The sequence below is a fragment of the Panthera tigris genome, chromosome F3 (assembly GCF_018350195.1).
Source record: "Panthera tigris isolate Pti1 chromosome F3, P.tigris_Pti1_mat1.1, whole genome shotgun sequence".
Classification (NCBI taxonomy): domain Eukaryota; kingdom Metazoa; phylum Chordata; class Mammalia; order Carnivora; family Felidae; genus Panthera; species Panthera tigris.
In genome coordinates, this window is record NC_056678.1 from 53,721,546 (window position 1) to 53,741,188 (window position 19,643).

Below are 19,643 nucleotides of genomic sequence, written 5' to 3' on the forward strand. Positions count from 1 at the left end.
ATAAAATTGGTATTGCCTACATTATAATTTCTTTAACCAAATTTTATTTATTTAAGCAAACAAAATACTTCTGATGTGAAGCTCAGTTAAATGAGAGGAGGTAAAAATATTCTGTATCAAGTCAGCACATTAATACTTTTCTGGGCTATGACAGACACTGAATTTCACTAATGTAGCTGTACTTACATTCCCCCTTTACATGATATTCTGGGAAACTTGAAACAAGAATAAAATAACCTTTTGCCTGGTGCCTTGGGATCAGAGTTTAAATTTTATAAATATCAATAGGCAGCATTTTTTTCTTTTTTTTCCTTTTTTTTTCTTTTTTTGATATGAAGATGCTTCTAAAAGACAGGAAAACTCCAAAAGACAAAAAAAAAATTAAATTTATTCTTTTAAGGATAGCTTAGAAAGGACTACTGACTTGGTGGATCTAAAATTCAAACTGTACTTCTCTCTATCTCATGACCCAACTCTGTCGACCTCCTCAGTTGACCTCCTTTATGAACCCTTGAACCTTCACTCTCTCCTTTCTCTTGCCTTACTCCTCTTCTTTTTCCTGCACCTTTACCAGACCCTCTTCCTTCTCTTCCACTTCCCCTTTTAAAACATATCTTTATCCCTGGACAATATCTCTTCATGTTATCCTGCGATCTGTGGTCTGTGAGTATATACACCAGCCTGGCAGGTCTTTTAGTTCTAAGCCTTGGATGGTCCAGATAAGATTTAAATAATCTAGTTAATGACTTACCAAGCCTTCTTAAAAGGAAGGCTCAAGTTCACTGAAGAATTTAGGATTGCCTTAGGAATTTATAGTCCTGGACTCCCTTATCAATTAGTTTATCTATGTGTGAAGTCAAGATATGCCAAAACTTTGTTAGTAAAAGCAAGACAATTTGCTTACCAAAATGATATTAAAAATGTGGGACAATATTTAAGTATGGATAGATATATAAAGAACAAAAAAAACCCAGATACTCTAGCAGGTATCCTTGAAGTCTTTCTTGTCCATATTCATTGGTCAAAAATCCATCCTACCAGATGAAATGGACAAATTACTAGAAACATATAACCTAAAAGACGAATTATGAAAAAATAGAAATTCTGAATAGATGTATAACTAGTAACAAGATTGAAGCAAAGTCCAAACCTCCCAACAGAGAACAATTCTGGATCGATGGCTTCACTGGTGAAATTTACCAAACATTTAAAGAATTAGTACTAATCCTTCTCAAGGCACCTGGGTAACTCAGTGGGTTGGGTTAACTGTCTGACTCTTGATTTAGGCTCAGGTCATGATCTCACGGTTTGTGGGATCAAGCCCTGAGTCGGGCTCCACACTGACAGCACAAAGCCTGCTTGGGATTCTCTCTTTCCCTCTCTCTCTGCCTCTCTCCTCACACATGCTCTCTCTCTCTCTCAAATAAATAAACGTTTAAAAAATTCTAATCTTTCTCAAACTCTTCTAAAAAACTGAAGAGGAATACTTTTTAACAAAATTTATGAGGCCAGGTTTACCCTGATATTAGACAGACACTTCAAGAAAAAAACAAAGCAAAAACTACAGACCAATATCCCTTATGAAAATTGATGTAAAACTTCTCAACAAAATGCTAGTGAACTGAATTCAAGAGCACATTTAAATGATTATACCACATTACCAAGTGGGATTTATTCCTGGGAAGCATGAAAAGATGATTCAACATATGAAAGTCAATCAATATGATATACTATTTCAACAGAATGGAGAAAAAAAAATACATGATTACCTCAAATGATGTAGACAAAGCATTTGACAAAATCCAACACCATTCTAGTATAAAAACATTCAACCAACTAGGAATAGAAGGAAACTACCTCAACATAACAAAGGATGTGTATGAAAAACCCACAACTAACATTATAATCAGCAGTGAAAGCTTTTCTCCTAAGATCGGGAAGAAGATGAGGCTGTCAGTTTTTGCTACTTCTATTCAACATAATATTGAAATAGATAGCCAGCCAGAGCAGTTAGGCAGGACAAAGAAATGAAGGACAGCCCAGGTGAAATGGCCTAAGAAAAATTATCTCTGTTCACAGACTATATAACCTCATATGTAAAAAAAAACCCTAGAGATTCCACCAAAATCCTGTTAAAACTAATAAAAGAATTCAGCAAAGTTGCAGAATACAAAACCAATATGTAAAAATTAGTCGTGTTTCTATACATTAAGAATCAACAATCTGAAAAGGAAATTTTTTTAAAAGCAATTCCATTTAACATAGCATATAAAAAAAACCCACTTAATAATAAGCTTAACCAAGGAAGTGGAAGACTTACACACTGAGAAGTACAAAAAACTGATGAAAGAAGTTAAAGAAGACATAAGTAAATAAGACATCCCATGTTCATGAATCAAAAGACAATATTGTTAAGACATCAATACTACCCCAAATGATCTATAGAGTCAATGCAATCTGTATCTAAATCCCAACAATATTTTTTGCAGAAGTAGAAAATATATCCTAAAATTGCAATGGAATCTCAAGGGATCCTAAATAGCCAAAACAATCTTGAAAAAGAACAGAGTTGGAAGGTCTCATATTTCCTGATTTCAAAACTTACTACAAAGATACAATCAATACCACAAAGATACAGTTAACAATCAAACAGTGTGGTCCTGGCACAAAGATAGACAGATAGACCGATGGAAAAGAATAGACAGCCCAGAGATAAAACCTTACAAAATGACCAAATAATTTTCAACAAGGGTGCCAAGACCATTTAATGAGGAAAGGACCATCTTTCCAACAAACACTGCTGGGAAAAGTAAATATCCACGTGCAACAGAATGAAGTTGAACACTTACCTTATACATACACCATATACAAACATCAACTCAATGTGGTCAAAGGCCTAAATGTAAAAGCTAAAACTATAAAATTCTTAGAAGAAACATAGGTGGAAAGCTTCACGACATTGGATTTGCAATAACTCTTGAATGTGAGATCCAAAGTACAAGGCAACCAAAGAAAAGTAGATGAATTGCACTTCATAAAAACTTAAAAGTGTTATGCATCAAAAGACACTATCAACTGAGTCAAAAGGCAACCCATGGGAGAAGACACTTGTAAATCATATAAATAATAAGAGACTAATATCCAAAAAGTCTAAAGAACTGCCACTTAACAACAAAAACACAAACAACCCAATCAAAAAAAAATGTCTAAAGCACTCTTATAGACATTTCTCCAAAGAAGATATTCAGATGACCAGTAATCATATGGAAAGATGTTGAATATTATTAATTATTAGGTAAATGCATATCAAAATCACTATCAGATATTACTTCATACCCAGAAGAACAGCTATTATAAACAAACAAACAAACAAACAAAAACCCACAGAAAATAATATGTTAGTGAGGAATTTGAGAAATTAGAACCCTTGCACATAATAAACTTGCACATTGCTGTTGGGAATATAAAGATATTTTTTTAAATGTTTATTTATTTTTGAGAGAGAGAGGAAGACAGAATGCCAGCATGGGAGGGGCTGGGAGAGAGGGAGACACAGAATCTGAAGCAGGCCCCAGGCTCCAAGCTGTCAGCACAGAGCCTGATGCGGGCTCAAACTGACAAACCATGAGATCATGACCTGAGCTGAATGAAGTCAGACACTTAACCGACTGAGCCGACTAGGTGTCCTATTGTTGGGAATATAATATGGTGTAGCTTCTGTGAAAAACATTCCAGCAATTCCTCAAAAAAGGACACACAGAATTTCCATATGATCCAGGAATACCACTTGTGGGTAGAAAGCTAAAAAAAATAATAATAATGGAAAGCAGAGACTCAAACAGATATTTGTACACCAATGTTCATAGCAGTATTATTCACAATAGCCATAAAGTGGGAACAACCCAAATATTCATCAACAGGTGAACGGATAAACAAAATGTGGTGGATACATACTATGGAATGTTACTCAGCCTGAAAAGGAATATGATTCTGACATATGCTACAACACAGATGAACCTTGGAAACATTACAGTAAGTGAAAGAACCAATCACAAAATGGCAAATATTATATGATTCTACTTATATGAAATACCTAGAGAAGTCAAATTCATAGAGATGGAAAACAGAATGGTGGTTGTGAGGGGCTGGAGGTAAAGGACAATGGGGAGTGAATGTTCAATGGGTACAGAGTTTCAGTTTAGGAAGATAAAAATGTTCTGGAAACAGTACTGGTCCTGACTGCACAACTACGTAAATGTATTCAGCGCTATTAAACTGTGCACCTAAAACTTGTTAAAATGATAAATTTTGTTATGTCTCCTGTAATGCCCCCGATTTCGAATCTGAGAGACCACCAAGGAGCCAATACCGATGCAAACGCACGAGGGTTTATTTGCAAGCTCGAGCTTGGCCCCAAGTATACCCGACACAGCGGAGCAGGGACTTGGACCCCTAGGTTAAGAGGCGTAGCAGTTTTATAGGGGCCAGTGGCCAATGAGATTGTAACACACACAGAAAGTTGCATAGTCATGTCAGTCCACACGCAGGTGGCCAATTGAATTACAATTTACCCTATAGTAATTGTTTGAACTAGCCTATCACTCTGGTCAGAATTGGCGCACAAGTTTGGCGGGCAAAAGGCGGGGTTTACATTCTTTGGTGGTTAGGGGTTCCGCATTCTATATGAGCCGGTTTCCAGTAAGGGTGTGCTCAGCGGCTTGACTAGGGTGGGGGAGTGTCTTAAGCAATAAGTAGGTCATGTGGGGGTTATACATGACATGGTGGGTATAGCACAAAATGGAATTAGTCTTGCTCTGCTTGTCCAGGGGTAGGGGATTTTTGTTCAATTCCTTGGGTCCCACACTCCTTTACCACAATAAAAAAGTCCAGTTCCATAAACAGGGGAAACATAATTCCATGCCTGGCTTCAACAGACCACTTAGCTACCACCAGGAATACTCTGGCCTCAAGAGAAATCAAGACTTCATAATTTCTCAGAAAACAGAAGATAGGTTAGTAGACTGTGCCTTCTCTAAATCATAAGAGCTTGGTGAGCATTTGGAAGATACTTTGGCTCAGAAAAAAAAAAAAAGGAAAAAATAGATCAGATTAAGAGCTTTTCAGATTAAGCAATTAGATAAAGCAAAAAACAAGGACACATCTATGTCTAGTCTACAAAAAGACAACTGTCATTATTATAAGAAAAAGGGCCATTGGAAGAACATTTGTTCTACTTTAGCTAGAAAGAGAGAACCAAAAAAGGAAAAAGACAAAACACCGATAAAACAACCCCTGTCTGTGAGAATAGCTGCTCTGGTCAATTCATAACTGCCTTTAACACAAAAAACAGAACTTTTCATGCAGTTATAGAAATAGAAGTTTTCATATGTAATTAATATTGGGGCTACATGATCTACCATAAATTCTACTATATTTCTTTTTTTAAATAATTTTTTTTTTTTTTTAATTTTTTTTAACATTTTATTTATTTTTGAGACAGAGAGAGACAGAGCATGAATGGGGGAGGGGCAGAGAGAGAGGGAGACACAGAATCGGAAGTAGGCTCCAGGCTCTGAGCCATCAGCCCAGAGCCCGATGCGGGGCTCGAACTCACGGACCGCGAGATCGTGACCTGAGCTGAAGTCGGACGCCCAACCGACTGAGCCACCCAGGCGCCCCTTAAATAATTTTTTAAAATATTTACTTATTCTTGAGAAGGAGAGAGTGTGAGCAGGGGAGGAGCAAGGAGAGAGAGGGAAATGCAGAATCTGAATCAGGCACCAGGCTCTGAGCTCTCAGCACAGAGCCCAATGTGGGGCTCGAACCCAGAGACCACAAGATCATGACCTGAGCCTAAGTAAGATGCTTAGCTGACTGAGCCACCCAGGCTCCCCATCTATATTTCTATCATTCCTTCCTAGGAATAAGAGATACAAATTTCAAATGCCTTTCAGACTCTGTCTTTGTCTTTGTCTTCTCTGTAATCAACACACTTTTTTGTTACTTAGTAATTCTACTCTGGTGCATCTGATGGGAGGAGATCTACCTTGTAAATGGGTTGCCAGTATTAAATGTGGACCCAGAAACCTCTTTATGGAACTCCCAGAAGAATCCCCAGCCTGTAATTTGATGATGGCACAGATTGATTATCTAATACCTGATGCCTTCATGATCTACATTTCATATCTTGAATCTGTCTTCAAGAGCCTGTGGGTCAAGGAGTATTTAGATATGGGATTCATAGAGGAGGCTAAACCCTTAAAGGTCTTTATAAATCTGGCTATGTCCTTCTTGAAACTGGCTAAAAATCCACTAAAAAAAATTGCTGTTGAAGAAAATCAGGTCCATTGTATCCACATACCTTCAGAAAAGACTTGTTATTCCCCATAGTAACTCTTATAATATCCTATTTGTTCCATCAAAAAGATAAATGACTGTATACCATTTTGTCCAAGATTTTAGGGTCATTAACAAGATTATGCCTCCTCACTTCCTGTGGTTCCCAACCTAATACTATCCTCTTTTTAATCCCTGAGACAGTTGCTTAATTTAGAGTAATAGAAGTATTCTCAACAGTTTTTCATTTACTCTTGCACTCAGACTTTTAATTCACTTGGGATAGCTATGCCCCAAGAGTTTATAGAAATGCCACTTTAATTCTCACAATTATTTAACCTTAACCTTAGTGTGGTAAGCAGAATATGACCTCCCAAAGATGTCCATGTACTAATCTCTGGAACCTGTGACTGTGCTATGTTGTATGGCAGAAGGGGACTAAAGTAGCAGATGGAATTAAGTTTGATAATGCTATGTTAGAAAGGTTTGAATGGCCACTGTAAGCCTGGAAGATGGAAGGAGGCCACTAGGCAAGGAATGTGGGCAGCCTCTGGAAGGTGGAAAAGGTAAGAAGAAGGATTCTCTCTCCTAGAGGGGAAGGCAGCCTGGCTGACATTGATTTTCACCCAGTGAGACCCATTTGGAGCTTCTGACCTTGAGAAATGTCAGATATATAAAACTGTGTTGGTTTAAGCCACTAAGTTTCTAGTAATTTGTTACAGTTGCCCCAAGAAGCTAACAAACTGAAGATACTGGATTTCCTCGTTAAAACTCCACTCTCACACAATGTGTGGTTCACCTTCTGTTATGTTCCCCAGAAAGCTTGACAAATTGATTCTCTGTGTTTGTTGACAGTAGTAGCACACAAAGGACACAGTTTCCAAGCATCCGTTTTTTCAGAACAAAGCATAGTTTCTAGGGTCTAGAGTTTAGACTGTGATGTCATGAAAAATGGGAAGTTTCTTTCTCTTTAAAGGTTGGAAGCTATTTGTGACTTCCCCAGTCAATTGCTAAAACTCAGCTTAGATAAAGGATTGCTTGGTCCCTTAGAATCAACAAGAATCAATGAGGATCTTTGGTCTCATAGGATCTCAATGTCCATTGGACATTTGATTCCTAGCTTTTATGAACTGGCTACCCTTTAATAGGATGTGATGAAAGTGGACACACTTGAGTCTTTGCTCTAGAGTAATTCCTAAGAGACTATCTTCTGTCGCCTAAAGGATTCCTGTTAACCCCATTTAGTCTTATGCTCCCCAATTGCTATCAACTTTTCCTTCTATTTGCACATGAAAGCTTTGGGGGTTCTAATTCAGGAGCTCAGTGGAAATCAGAGATATTGGGCTCCCAGTAATATTAGTTTAAGTAACTTAATGAAGGTCTAACAACTAATAAGTGAAACAGATGAGATGTGAAACCAGGCAGTTTGACTCCAAAGCCCATCATTCTTATCTACTAATTACTCAGCATCAAACCAGCAAAACCCTATACAGAATTTTGTTCTTTCATTAAAATATGATCATAGACAATATTCCCTGAAATAAGGAGTATAGTCTCTGGGACATTTTTGCTTGCTTTCTTTTAATACGGATTTTCAATGTAATTTTAATGGAGATGAATTTCCTTTCTTTCTGTTCTACCAATATACCAGAAAAATATATTAAGTTACATGTATGCAGTCATCACATTATTATATAACACAATATCTCTAATGATTCAATCTAACTTAAAACAATTTTTAATGTTTATTTATTTTTGAAAGAGAGAGAGAGACACAGGTGAGCTGGGGAGGGGCAGAGAGAAAAGGAGACACAGAATCCAAAGCAGGCTCCAGGCTCTGAGCTGTCAGCACAGGGTCCAATGTGGGGCTCAAGCTCATGAGCCATGAGATCATGACTTGAGCTGAAGTCCAACACAACCGACTGAGCCACCCAGGCACTCCAATCTAATATCAATCATGCAAATTTCAATCTTGACTAATGGGGTGACTTGGTCTTGTTTCTACGTCTTACTTTTCTTATTTATAAAATGGAAATTGAATTCTAAGGCATACTACTTAAACATTTTTTTATTTAAAAAAATCATACATTGAAAATTGACCTTTTTGGGGACACATAGCTCTATGAATTTTAACACAGAAATACAATTAGGATACAAATGAACTTCAACTCCCCCCAAAACTCTTTACTATTCTTTCACAGTCACACTCTCCTCCCACCCATCAGCCTTGGCAACCACTGATTTGCTCCCCTTCGCTAGAGATTGTCTTTTCATTTGGGTAGGCCATACGAATGTACTCTTACAATAAGTAACTTTTTGAAATTGGCTTTTTTCACTCATCATAGTATCTTTTTATTACTAGTAATAGATCATAGATCATATCTATTTATTACTAGTTTGTTCCTTTTAATTGCTGGGCAGTCTTCCTTTGTGTGGCTATACCACTGTTTGTTCATTTACCCACTGAGGGACATTTGAGTGGTTTTTGGTTTTTGGCAATCATGCGTAGAGCTGCTATAAACATTTGTGAGCCGGTCTTTGTGTAAACATAAGTTTTCATTTCTCTAGGGAAAATACAGAGTGGGCCAAGGCATAATCAGTTTTCTCTCAAAATATGAATTCCTAGAATGCAAGGGGCAGTTGGTTTAGTTGATAGTCTTTGAAAGGATCCTATAACATGGTATTTATAAGCAGAAGAAAATTCTAAATTTTTAATGATGAATCTACTAGAGGCCAATGAAGGAGGAATGAGCCTACTGTGACTAGTAAAGTTACTGTACTTGTTATATTCCTTTGGGTAAAAGGACTTTCAAATTTGGTCTTGAATGTGGTTGCCCCTATTTCTTAAATCTCCTTAGCCAGAGAGCAGTCTCTTCTTGACAAACTTTCTTTAACATAATGTGTCACATGGGCCAGGGGCAGCACCAGTTAATTAAATATCACTTAGGACAACAGTGGGCTTAGAAAAAACATATTGTCCACATCTATCTATCTATCTATCTTGGGGAAAACTAACATTTTTTAAAGCCAGTTTGAGGATAACAAATATTAATTGGTTTAAATATTTTAGCTACATTTCCTCGAATCCCTCAGAATCTTACTCAGTTACTGACAGAAGAAAAAGGTTTTATAAAAAGAGATGTGGATTATATCAATGAGAAGCAAAACTGATTTTTTTTCCCTCAAAAAAGGTCTATTAGACATAAGATACAAGGATCAGTCACCTTCTCATTAACCTCTCAAAATGAATCTATTTCACGACAGGCTTAAAAATGTTTTCTCTCTAAAAGCTACCAGTCTTAACAGTTAATTGTTATTCTTATCAAAGAATGACCCACATTAACATTTAGCTTGAGGTCATTAGCATATTTATAAAAAAAACAGGAGTGGAATAAGCATTCTTTCCTCTGCCACGCTTTGTTACAGGGTGCTGTGAAGGCAAGTTGTGAGGAAAAAAAATGAAGTAAATATTATTAACCAATATTTCAGACTTATCTGTAAATATCAAAATGCCTGTACCCATCTCAGCCTTGAAGTGACAGAGTACTGATTGAATTTTAATTGCATTTAGATACAAGATGGCTTGGGGTCACTATGCTTTCTTTCTTGATGTAAACAGTGTTAAAGTAGTTAACAAAGACCATTGGCTGAGCATAGAGGTTACAATATAATCTCTTCATTTGGGTACATTGAGATGAATGATTTCGGCAAAACACTCTCTTTGATTATTCCATGAGATTGGATTTTTTTTTCCCTTGATACCATGGTAGGCATTCTAATACTGTGAAAAACGAACTAGTTAAAAGGAGTCCAAATTGGGCCATGCTCAACAGTTTGGAAGATATTAAAATGTTTGAGGTTTGAGTGAGCATGTGGCATATGTGCATGTCACATACAGATCATTAAGGTTTTAAAAACTCTGTGTCAAGGGGAGTGTAGGTAGCTCAGTCAGTTGCACGTCCAACTTTGGTCCAGATCATGATCTCACAGTTCGTGGGTTCTAGCCCTGTGTGGGGCTGTGCTGACAGTTAGGAGCCTGGAGCCCGGGTCAGGTTCTGTGTCTCCCTCTCTCGCTGTCCCTCCCCCGCTCACGCTCTGTGTCTCTCTCAAAAATAAATAAACATTAAAAAAAATTTAAAAACTCTTGTTTCAAAAGTTACTTACCGAAAAGTTGTGAATAATGTCAATAAATGGCTTAGTTCATTTTTTAGGGAGAAAAGAGTTAAATTTTATTTTATTTTTTTAAAAAGATCATTTTCTTAGTTTGAAATCTGACACGTTGTTAGGATTGAAAAGGTGACAGGCAAATCTCCTAAGAGTTAATAGCTGTGATGGGTGCAACCAATTATTTTTCATCAAGTCAAAGGGACAGAGAATATTTTCTCAGAGTGTAAACAGTTAATTACAAATCATAACATCAAAGATTTTAATGTGACTTAGAAATAAAAACACCATTATCTAACTCTCTGCTAGAATTAGAGGAAAGCCTGTGTGATCCATTGGTCTGAGCAACAGGAAGAAAACAACAGAACATGCCCATCTCATCTATTTAATTATATTTTTCAGGGCAACTTTTTGCCTGGGAGGGAAGACAGGAAATGTAGTTGAAAACTCCCCAAGTGCAAACTATTTTGAGAGAGTAACACATTTGGTAGAGTTTGATTAGTTGCTAACGCTATGATTTCCAGTATAAAGAAGTTAACCGTTTTCTACAAAATCCTTATTTTCGTCACCATTGTGTTTTCTTACTTGGAAGATCTAGTTGATTAAGAGTTATTCAATTATGCAAGTATTTTTGCAAGAGAATAAGATATAACGGTATGGTTGTAAAGACAGATTTTTCTATTGATATTAAGGAAAAATTAAGAAGAGTAGAGATTCTCTGCTTTGAATAAACTTGCATGGTATTTAATTACCTCACCTTTCCTTTTTGCTCCAGTGTTTTGCCAAAGAGATGCTGGATAAGACAATTTCTCCTTTTACTTATGCTGGGTAAATGTATTTATGCCAAACACAAGGTAAAATACCTGAATTAAGTAGACGTTTGGCATAAATTTCATGTCAAACTAGGTATCTCAAAGCATTCAGCTTTTCCTGGGCATCTGAACACTTAACTTTCTTCTCTTTGCCTCATATCCATTTTCTGTGCTTCTAAAGACGTAGGCATTAAACTTAGGTGGTAGGAAAAAAAATCTGTATTGTCAATGGCTTTTCCAGGATAAACACTAACTGCCAGTGACGATAGTGAAGATATTTAGAAGTCTGGAATAGTCGTTTTAAAAACTATGTTAATACATATTAACATATGTTTGTTATGTAATAGTAACTATTTTGCCTCTTTTTCCCCCATATTCATTTGTTTTGTTTCTTTGATTCCACATATGAGTGAAATGAGATGGTATTTGTCTTTCTCTGACTGACTTATTTCAGTTAGCATAATACTCTCTAGCTCCATCCACGTTGTTGCAAATGGCAAGATCTCATTCATTTTTATGGCTGAGTAATATTCTATTGTATATACCACATCTTCTTTATCTATTCATCAGTCCATGGGCATTTGGGCTCTTTGCATAATTTGGCTATTGTTAATACTGCTGTAAACATTGGCGTGCACAAACTCTTAATTATAGAGCGTAAACTGAGGGTTGCTGGAGAGGAGGTGGGTGGGGGGGTGGATTAAATAGGTGATGGGTATTAAGGAGGGCACTTTTTGTGTTGAGCACTGGGTGTTTTATGTAAACTAACATTGTACTGTATGTTAACTAACGGGTATTTAAGTAAAAACCTGGAAAAAAAAAGTAATAAAGTAAATAACAGATTTCCACCCTCCCTCCCCCACCCACCCAAAAAGAGTAAGTAGAGTAGAGCATGGATTTTGGAAAGACACACTGAAACGTGTCCACCCCCAGCTATGTGAATCTGGCTATGTTATTGACCCTTTCGGAACTCGTTTCCTTATTTGTAAACTTTAGAGAAGATGCCAATCTCCTAGTTGTGAAAAGTATATAAGGTATCATAAGTAAAACCTTTAAATACAGAACCTACCAGAGACTTTGTGTTTTATAAATACCAATGGTTATTGTCTTTATTCTCAATTGCATTCACTGGACATTGTGTAGTTGAAAGTTGGACAATGGTTTATTCAGTCAGCTGATAGAAATAAAAAAAAATAGGGTGGGGAGGGAAAGATCCCTGTTTGCTATTCTTTGTTGCAACCCTCTTTTTGCCCTACCTAGCCTGATAGTGGACTAGTCTCAGAATTTGGGTTTCTGATACATCCGGGAAAAATACATAGTCCAGAATAGAAATGGAAGACATGAAGAATGGCTTCATGCAGTGGAACACTTAGAAAGTCATAGAATTTATGGTGAAAATTTTTAGCCACATGATTGAAATAAAGTCACAAAATAAAGAGAGTTATCCAGGTCTGGATATATTTCCTTATGTAGTAGATACTGTAAGTCCCTTGTATTCCCTCTCTTTTTTGTACCTAGTCTTGCTTAAATTTCAACAAAGCTGAGGGAAGAAATTATATTTAAAGCAGGCCATTGGCTATGTGTTAGTCATTGAATTTTTGTTGTTTAGGTGCTTGAAGTAGTTGGCTGGCATGAGTCATGTGTTGGCTTTTTCAGCTTCCCAGATTACCGATGTAGGGGCCAAGGGCAGCCTCCCCAAAATGAGCCACACTGGAGCGAAGATTATTTTGAGTTGAAGGCAACTGAGACTTTGCAGGCTGAAGAGAAACTTTTGTCCCTCTCTTAACTACATAGAATAATCTAAATTGGGGGTCTTTCCCAGAATAAGGGTTATTAGCAGAGATAAATTTCATCTGAATGACCCATCTATACAGCAGGGCAAACATCTAATTACCAAACATCTACTCTTCTTTCTACTGCCCTGTGAAGTGCATTCCTTTCCTCTGATGTCTCAGAGCCCTACACCCTTACCCTTAGTTCAGAATGACGTGTATACTTCATTTTGCCTGGCTGCCGTTGGAATTTCCACGTCTGTGCAGATTCCTCGTACATATGGCATTAAATTGGATTTTCTCCTGTTAATCTGCCTCGTGTCAATGTGATTTTAACGCAGCTAGAGGGACCTTGAAGAGGAGAGGAAGTCTTGCTCCCTGACGCTGAGCACACCCGGAAATGATTCTCACCTGGTAGAATTCTGATATAATACCCAGAGCAGCAGTGATGATTGGGTTGAGCCTCTCGTATTCGGCCACCACAGCAAACCCCAGTTGAATTCAAAACAAATGGGATATACTTCTCTTCACAACAGTGGTGCCCAGGCTGGGGGTCATGGAGGACTCCATTACAACAAACCTGAAGTCGGGAATTGGGATTAAAGAAATATGAGCGCAATTCAAAGTACTATACCCCATCCTATCTCACGTGATACAATTATGTTCTAATAGGCCTTGACCTGAGACCAAATGTAGTACAGTATTGATAAAAATTCAGAAGTTTGAAAAATGCATTTCTCCAGCATCATTTCAATTCTATAAATGCTATCTGATACCATGTAACTTTTTAAGACTTTAAACATGCTTTGTGCTCTATTACATTATCACACTCTATACATATGAATTATCCTTTGAATGTCAGTGCTCCCAATGTAAAGAAGATTTAGAATTGTAAATGAACAATTACCTTCATATATATGTTTTTATTTTAATGACTGTTTAATTTGAAAACACATTTATGGAAACCTGTCTCTCACTGATCTTTCTTTTCCTTTTAATAAGTAGTATTATCCTTATAATTTAGATGATCACTTATTTATGAACCCAATCTTCAGACAAGGAAGTCTCAATAGTCTAACATTTATATATATGTATATGTGTATATATATATGTGTGTGTGTGTATACATATGTGTGTATATGTATATATATATATACACACACACACACATATATATATATATATATATATATATAGGCCACCACATTAAAAAAATTATATGGAAATTAATTTTGAAAAGCCCTTTCAATAATGTGTGTTTTTTTTCCAGGAGCTGTAGAAGAAATTATGTGCTTGAACAATCAAATAATTATTTGCATGCTCACTTGAGGTCTGAGAGACTGACACTCCGTATATATAACAAATCAAATGCTAAATAATTGCTGAAATGTAGCCTCAGAACCTACACTTGGCATAAGTCACATTAATTAGATAGAAGCTTCCTGTGGCAGACAACGGCAACCACTATTTAAGAGGTGTTTCTCTTTTTCCATTTTGCACATTGCTATTTCTAGCTTGCACCCACATATGATTCAAGCTAACTATGAGGCAGTAGACTGTGGACTCTGTAAGTCTTCATAAGGGCCACTAGCTTGGGACTTCATTCATTTTTCAAAAATCATCAAAGATCAAAGAAACAGGGCCCTTAAAAATCAAAGTCTACCCTGTGGTTTGTCAGGTAGCGATACTAAACCAACTGTAATGAATTTCTTTTTCTGTATTTAGTTATTAGCAATGAGGATTCAAAATTAGTCTAATGCCAAAGATACACCGGGTGATTTTTCTCTTTGATGTCATACCCTGTATGAAAGGTGAATTTTGAAATCATGCCCCATCTTTAAGACTTAAGCAAAATTTTTTTATGTGTTTCTTTGAGATTTAAGGATGCTGGTCATTTTTACTTTCAGGGTAAAACAACACATGCCTTCCTCTTATTTTTTGACAGGGACCTAAAATCTTGTCCTTTGTTATACGGTCTCAAAGTATTTGTTAAAGTCCAATTCACATAGAGTGTGTTTCTAGATACTTAAGCTCATCCAGCCTTTTCTTTTAGCAGGCTTGTCTAGTACTTACATTTTCTTGTGAAACTTTCACTGAAATGTTTATTTAAATTTTTTTAAATGTTTTTATTTATTTTTGAGACAGAGAGAGACAGAGCATGAACAGGGGAGGGGCAGAGAGAGGGGGAGACATAGAATCGGAAGCAGGCTCCAGGCTCTGAGCTGTCAGCACAGAGCCCAATGCAGGGCTTGAACTCACAGACCGTGAAATCATGACCTGAGCTGAAGTCGGACGCTCAACCAACTGAGCCACCCAGGCGCCCCATCATGAAATGTTTATTAAGTGATGATGGCCCCTTAGAATTGGCTCTTTCAATTCCATTGCCATTCTCAAGCTCCTTTAGACACATGAAATTTATGCCCTTTTTCTAACCCCCTTAGGTTTAGATCATTGGTGGTTCCCCAAAATGAAATTTTAAGCAATCGTTTCTCTTGGGAGGCCTCCATATAAAGAGAATATTTCTTAATCTATTAATTCAGTCTTCAAGTTAGCTGCCTCAGGAAACCTATATGGAAATTTTATTAAGTTGAGCTGATAAATGTGTACCTAATATTTGAAGAGACTTTTGCTTATCTTATGGTTTCCCAGAGCAAGTCTGTAATCTAGTGATTCTCAAAATATGGTTCCTGGAACAGATCCTGGCTGTTTAGTATGGCTACCAGAGGCATCAGCTGGGAACATGTTAGAAATGCAAATTTTCATGCCCCGCCCAAGATTTCCTGAATCAGAACTTCTGGGGCTGGGACCTGCTATCTGTGTTTTAACAAGCCCTCCAGGGTCTGATGTTCACCAGGGTTTGAATACATGGTAAAGTTTGTATGCGTATTTAAGTCCTCCTGGTATTTGAAGTGATTTAGCCAAAAAAATTCTTAGTCTCCTTTCTATCTCTCTCCAACCTCTCACTTAAGAAATACATATTCATAGTGAACTCTAAGCAGAAATTTACAAACAATTGCTTTCTCTTGAGATTTTAATTGACTTCCTTTACTCTTTTACTGTCAATATCTGTGTGTGTCCTTAATCCTTAAAATAATAAGCCTTTGCTTAATGCATCAAAGATTTCTTTCTTTCTCCTAGAGAACATTTTTAATAGGCAAATTTATTCCAGCATTTTTCCCTTCAGAAATACTAAATTTTATTTTATTTTATGAATGTATGTTCATCAGATAGTGTACATTTAATGGCCTAAAGTAATGTAAAACCAAGTCATAATGACAATTCTGGAGCCTAAGTGTCAAAAAAAAAGTGTAGTTAGTAACTGTTAGTTTTATAACATTTCTTAGATGATAACTACTGCTTGGCCAGTGTCAGCTGTAGTAATTTGTATTTTGATCCATATTGCTTCAACAACTCACTTTCTTAATTACTGTGTCTTTCTGCAGTGAATCTTTTGAATTTAGCAACAGCTTTAGTCATTAAATGTGTGATGTTGTTGTTGACAAATAGGAACATTATTTCATTATATGAAATCCTACCTTCAAACTAAGGATTTTCTGCATCGTTTGTCAATAAAACCCATTTACAAACTCCTCTGTCTGGCTGTATTATTGATCTGATCCCTAAACTGCAACTAATATGAACATTAATCTGCAAATGGCCATAATTTTAAAATATTTCTGACAAACCATGGAAGGTCCTGTTCACAGTTACTCATCAGTGTCAGGTAAACAAACACCCACTTGTAGCTGAATGGATTTGTTGTAAAGAAAATTCAAGTCATTCAATCAAATACAAAGTCGGGAGTTCCTTAACATTTCGATAAACTAATATTTCCTGTGAAGATGATGAAAAACGAGAAGGCTAAGATGCTCATGAGGATGACAGGGTTTTTATAAGCATCCTTTCTTTTCCACGGGGTCTTCCTGATAGACTAGTGGAAAAATTGATCGTGACAAACCATGGTTTAAGAAGCAAGTGATTTCACCTGGAGTGTTTAGTGAGAAAATCATATTTCAGTGACTCATTTGAAAAGATATACCTTAGCTTCAGGAGAATAACAGTTGTGTCCACAGATAGCTTTCGGTTTTTGACACTTCACTGCCTTGCAGAGATCACTACTGTGGTCCTTCATTAACTTCCGGGTTTTAGGGCATGAATGCCATGTTTTACGTAAGAGATCATATCCGAGAATGATGCCATTTGGCTTCCCTGGAGACATCCAATCAACTTGAAGGGATCTGCAATGGATAGAATAATCAATAACTCTGAAAAGACCACATTTAACATTGCTGCCATCGGCCTCATGTACTCTCAATTAATCTTCCAGATTGGTCAAAAGGTCCATTTTGTCAACAACTTCTTAATTAAAAAGCTGAAGCCAAAGAAGTTATATACTAATGTATAATATGCTCATATATGTTACTACCAGATAATATGTTTGGAGAATCAATGAAAACTAAGTAAGCTTTTGGGAGGATGACAAATGGCAAGAGTCCAGTGATCTCCCACTTTAAATTTTGGAGACCAGAAGAAAGTACCATTGTTTTGGCTAATCAGGAAAATCAACAGAAAATTTTGGTTTCATAAGTAAAATTAAGCCACAAGTAATAAGACTTGGTAAGTAGCGTGGAAATTAGAACAGGTGGCAGACCTAATCTCTACTTGAAATCACCTTCTCCTTTGCCAGCCCAGACTAGCGATGTGTCACATAGTTGCCCAATGATATGCAACTATAAAACCACAGTGGAAGCCTCGGAAGGTTCCGAGGCAATTTCAGCTTTCTTGGCACAGCCACTACTTTTCCCCTTTCTCTTCCTTTCCGCTAAACACGATGTCTGGAACTTCAGTAATCATCTTGCAGCCACTTGAGAAAGATCAAAATCATCACAAAAAGGCCACCATGTTATTTGGGTAAGCTGAACCAATGCCGGCAATAATGTACAATCTGTACAACTATTTACTTAAACTTCTGTTGTTGGGTGTTTTGTTACATATAGCCAAAATAACTGCCCATATTGATAAAGTCTTGTTATCAATAGATAAACTTATCTATTATTAAAAATAATTGATAAATTTACTTATAAATACAACTTATAAATTTTATCAAATGATAAATGATAAAATTCCTCTCAATTCACTGTACTTTGATATACCTTAATTTTAACTTCTATAAACAGACTTGTTCCTCTAGTAATTCTTCTAATGTTACAGTCAGACATGTTTTGTGGTAAGGAAATATAGGAATTGGAAGTTTCTACAACAAATATCTTTACATTATAATGTTCTAGGAGATGTGTGATTCTTAAAAATTGAGCAACAATTTCATTCTAAGTATGAGTATACTTTTCAGGGAGGGGTTGGTATGCAATGAAGGCATAATATCTGACTAAAACTTTATTGCACTTTCAATGATCTATTAATATTTCATTTGTTGAAATGAATGAAATCAGAACATCAAGCTTTCCAGTAGGAATCAGCCCTGAATAAAATGATTTACTCTCAGGTTAATGCTATAGAACTTTAATTCTGCACTTAGGACTACTTGCCAGAATGATACAACCTAAATGACATAGCTGTACTATCTTTAGTGTTTTTTAAATAAGCTCTATAAGCAGAATAGTTAAAGTTTTTAATAAAGCCCCAGAGATTTGGATATGACATATTCTTGCAATTTAGCATGGCAAGGGAAGCCTACTATTTGCAAAACACTAGGTAATGCAAAATAATAATTATTTTTATTCTCATTGTTTTCAGAAAAAGGGGTGGAACTCTGACATGCAAGATTAATTCTATTTTTATAATTCTAGAATTTCCAACTACAGCAACTAACCAAATGACAAATAGTTATAGGGCATTTTTTATACAGAACACTCCAGTAGGTACTTCGGAGGAGAGCAAGCACATATAAACTTAGTCCCTATACTTTAAACTCTCCCAATAAAAATCTCACAATAACTCATGTGACCACTTTTCTGCCATTGTGCTAAATGGTATTTTTGTTATACCTTTCATTTTAAGAGGAAATATATCTTTACAGGCAAAATTACTGGACCCTATCAGAATTCCAAGTGACATCATGTATTAGGAATTCAATTAAGACCAAACATTTACATTAAAAAGCAGCAGTCAAGATAAACCTTGACATTTTAATAGACTGCTTAAAAAAAAGAAAATTATTATTTCATTTTCTTAGGGGTACAAACATAACACATTCACTAATAAGACTCTGTAGATAGGAAATTAATGTCACCTACAAGAGAGCAGTTTCATAGGTGACTTCTGTAGTCACCATTATTATTCTAAGGTCTTTGTCCAACTCTTAAAATTAATTCCACATTTTCCAGATACCTCTTTTGTATTCACTGCATAATCAACTACAGGAAAGACTACATTTAAGTGACATTCAAAGGTCTGACTTTTCCACAAAAGCTGATGAACTAGGAAAGTCTAGAAAACACCATGCAGAATACCACACCATTGTAACTTTTCTTTCTAGCAGAGCAAGACTGTGAAGTGAGACTGCTTATATTTTTAGCGATAACATGAACAGTTTTGCTCT

At 36.3% G+C, this 19,643-nt stretch overlaps 1 protein-coding gene across 1 annotated transcript in view; it reads right to left on the reverse strand.

Annotated features, from left to right (window-relative positions):
• The window catches only part of USH2A (usherin), a 767,091-nt gene that overhangs the window by 177,997 nt on the left and 569,451 nt on the right, over positions 1-19,643 (reverse strand). Inside the window, exons 49-50 of the mRNA XM_042976063.1 lie at positions 17,124-17,322; positions 13,496-13,664 (exon numbers count right to left, since the gene is read on the reverse strand). Of these exons, the coding sequence (XP_042831997.1) occupies positions 13,496-13,664; positions 17,124-17,322 (368 nt within the window). The remainder of the gene's footprint in view (positions 1-13,495; positions 13,665-17,123; positions 17,323-19,643) is intronic.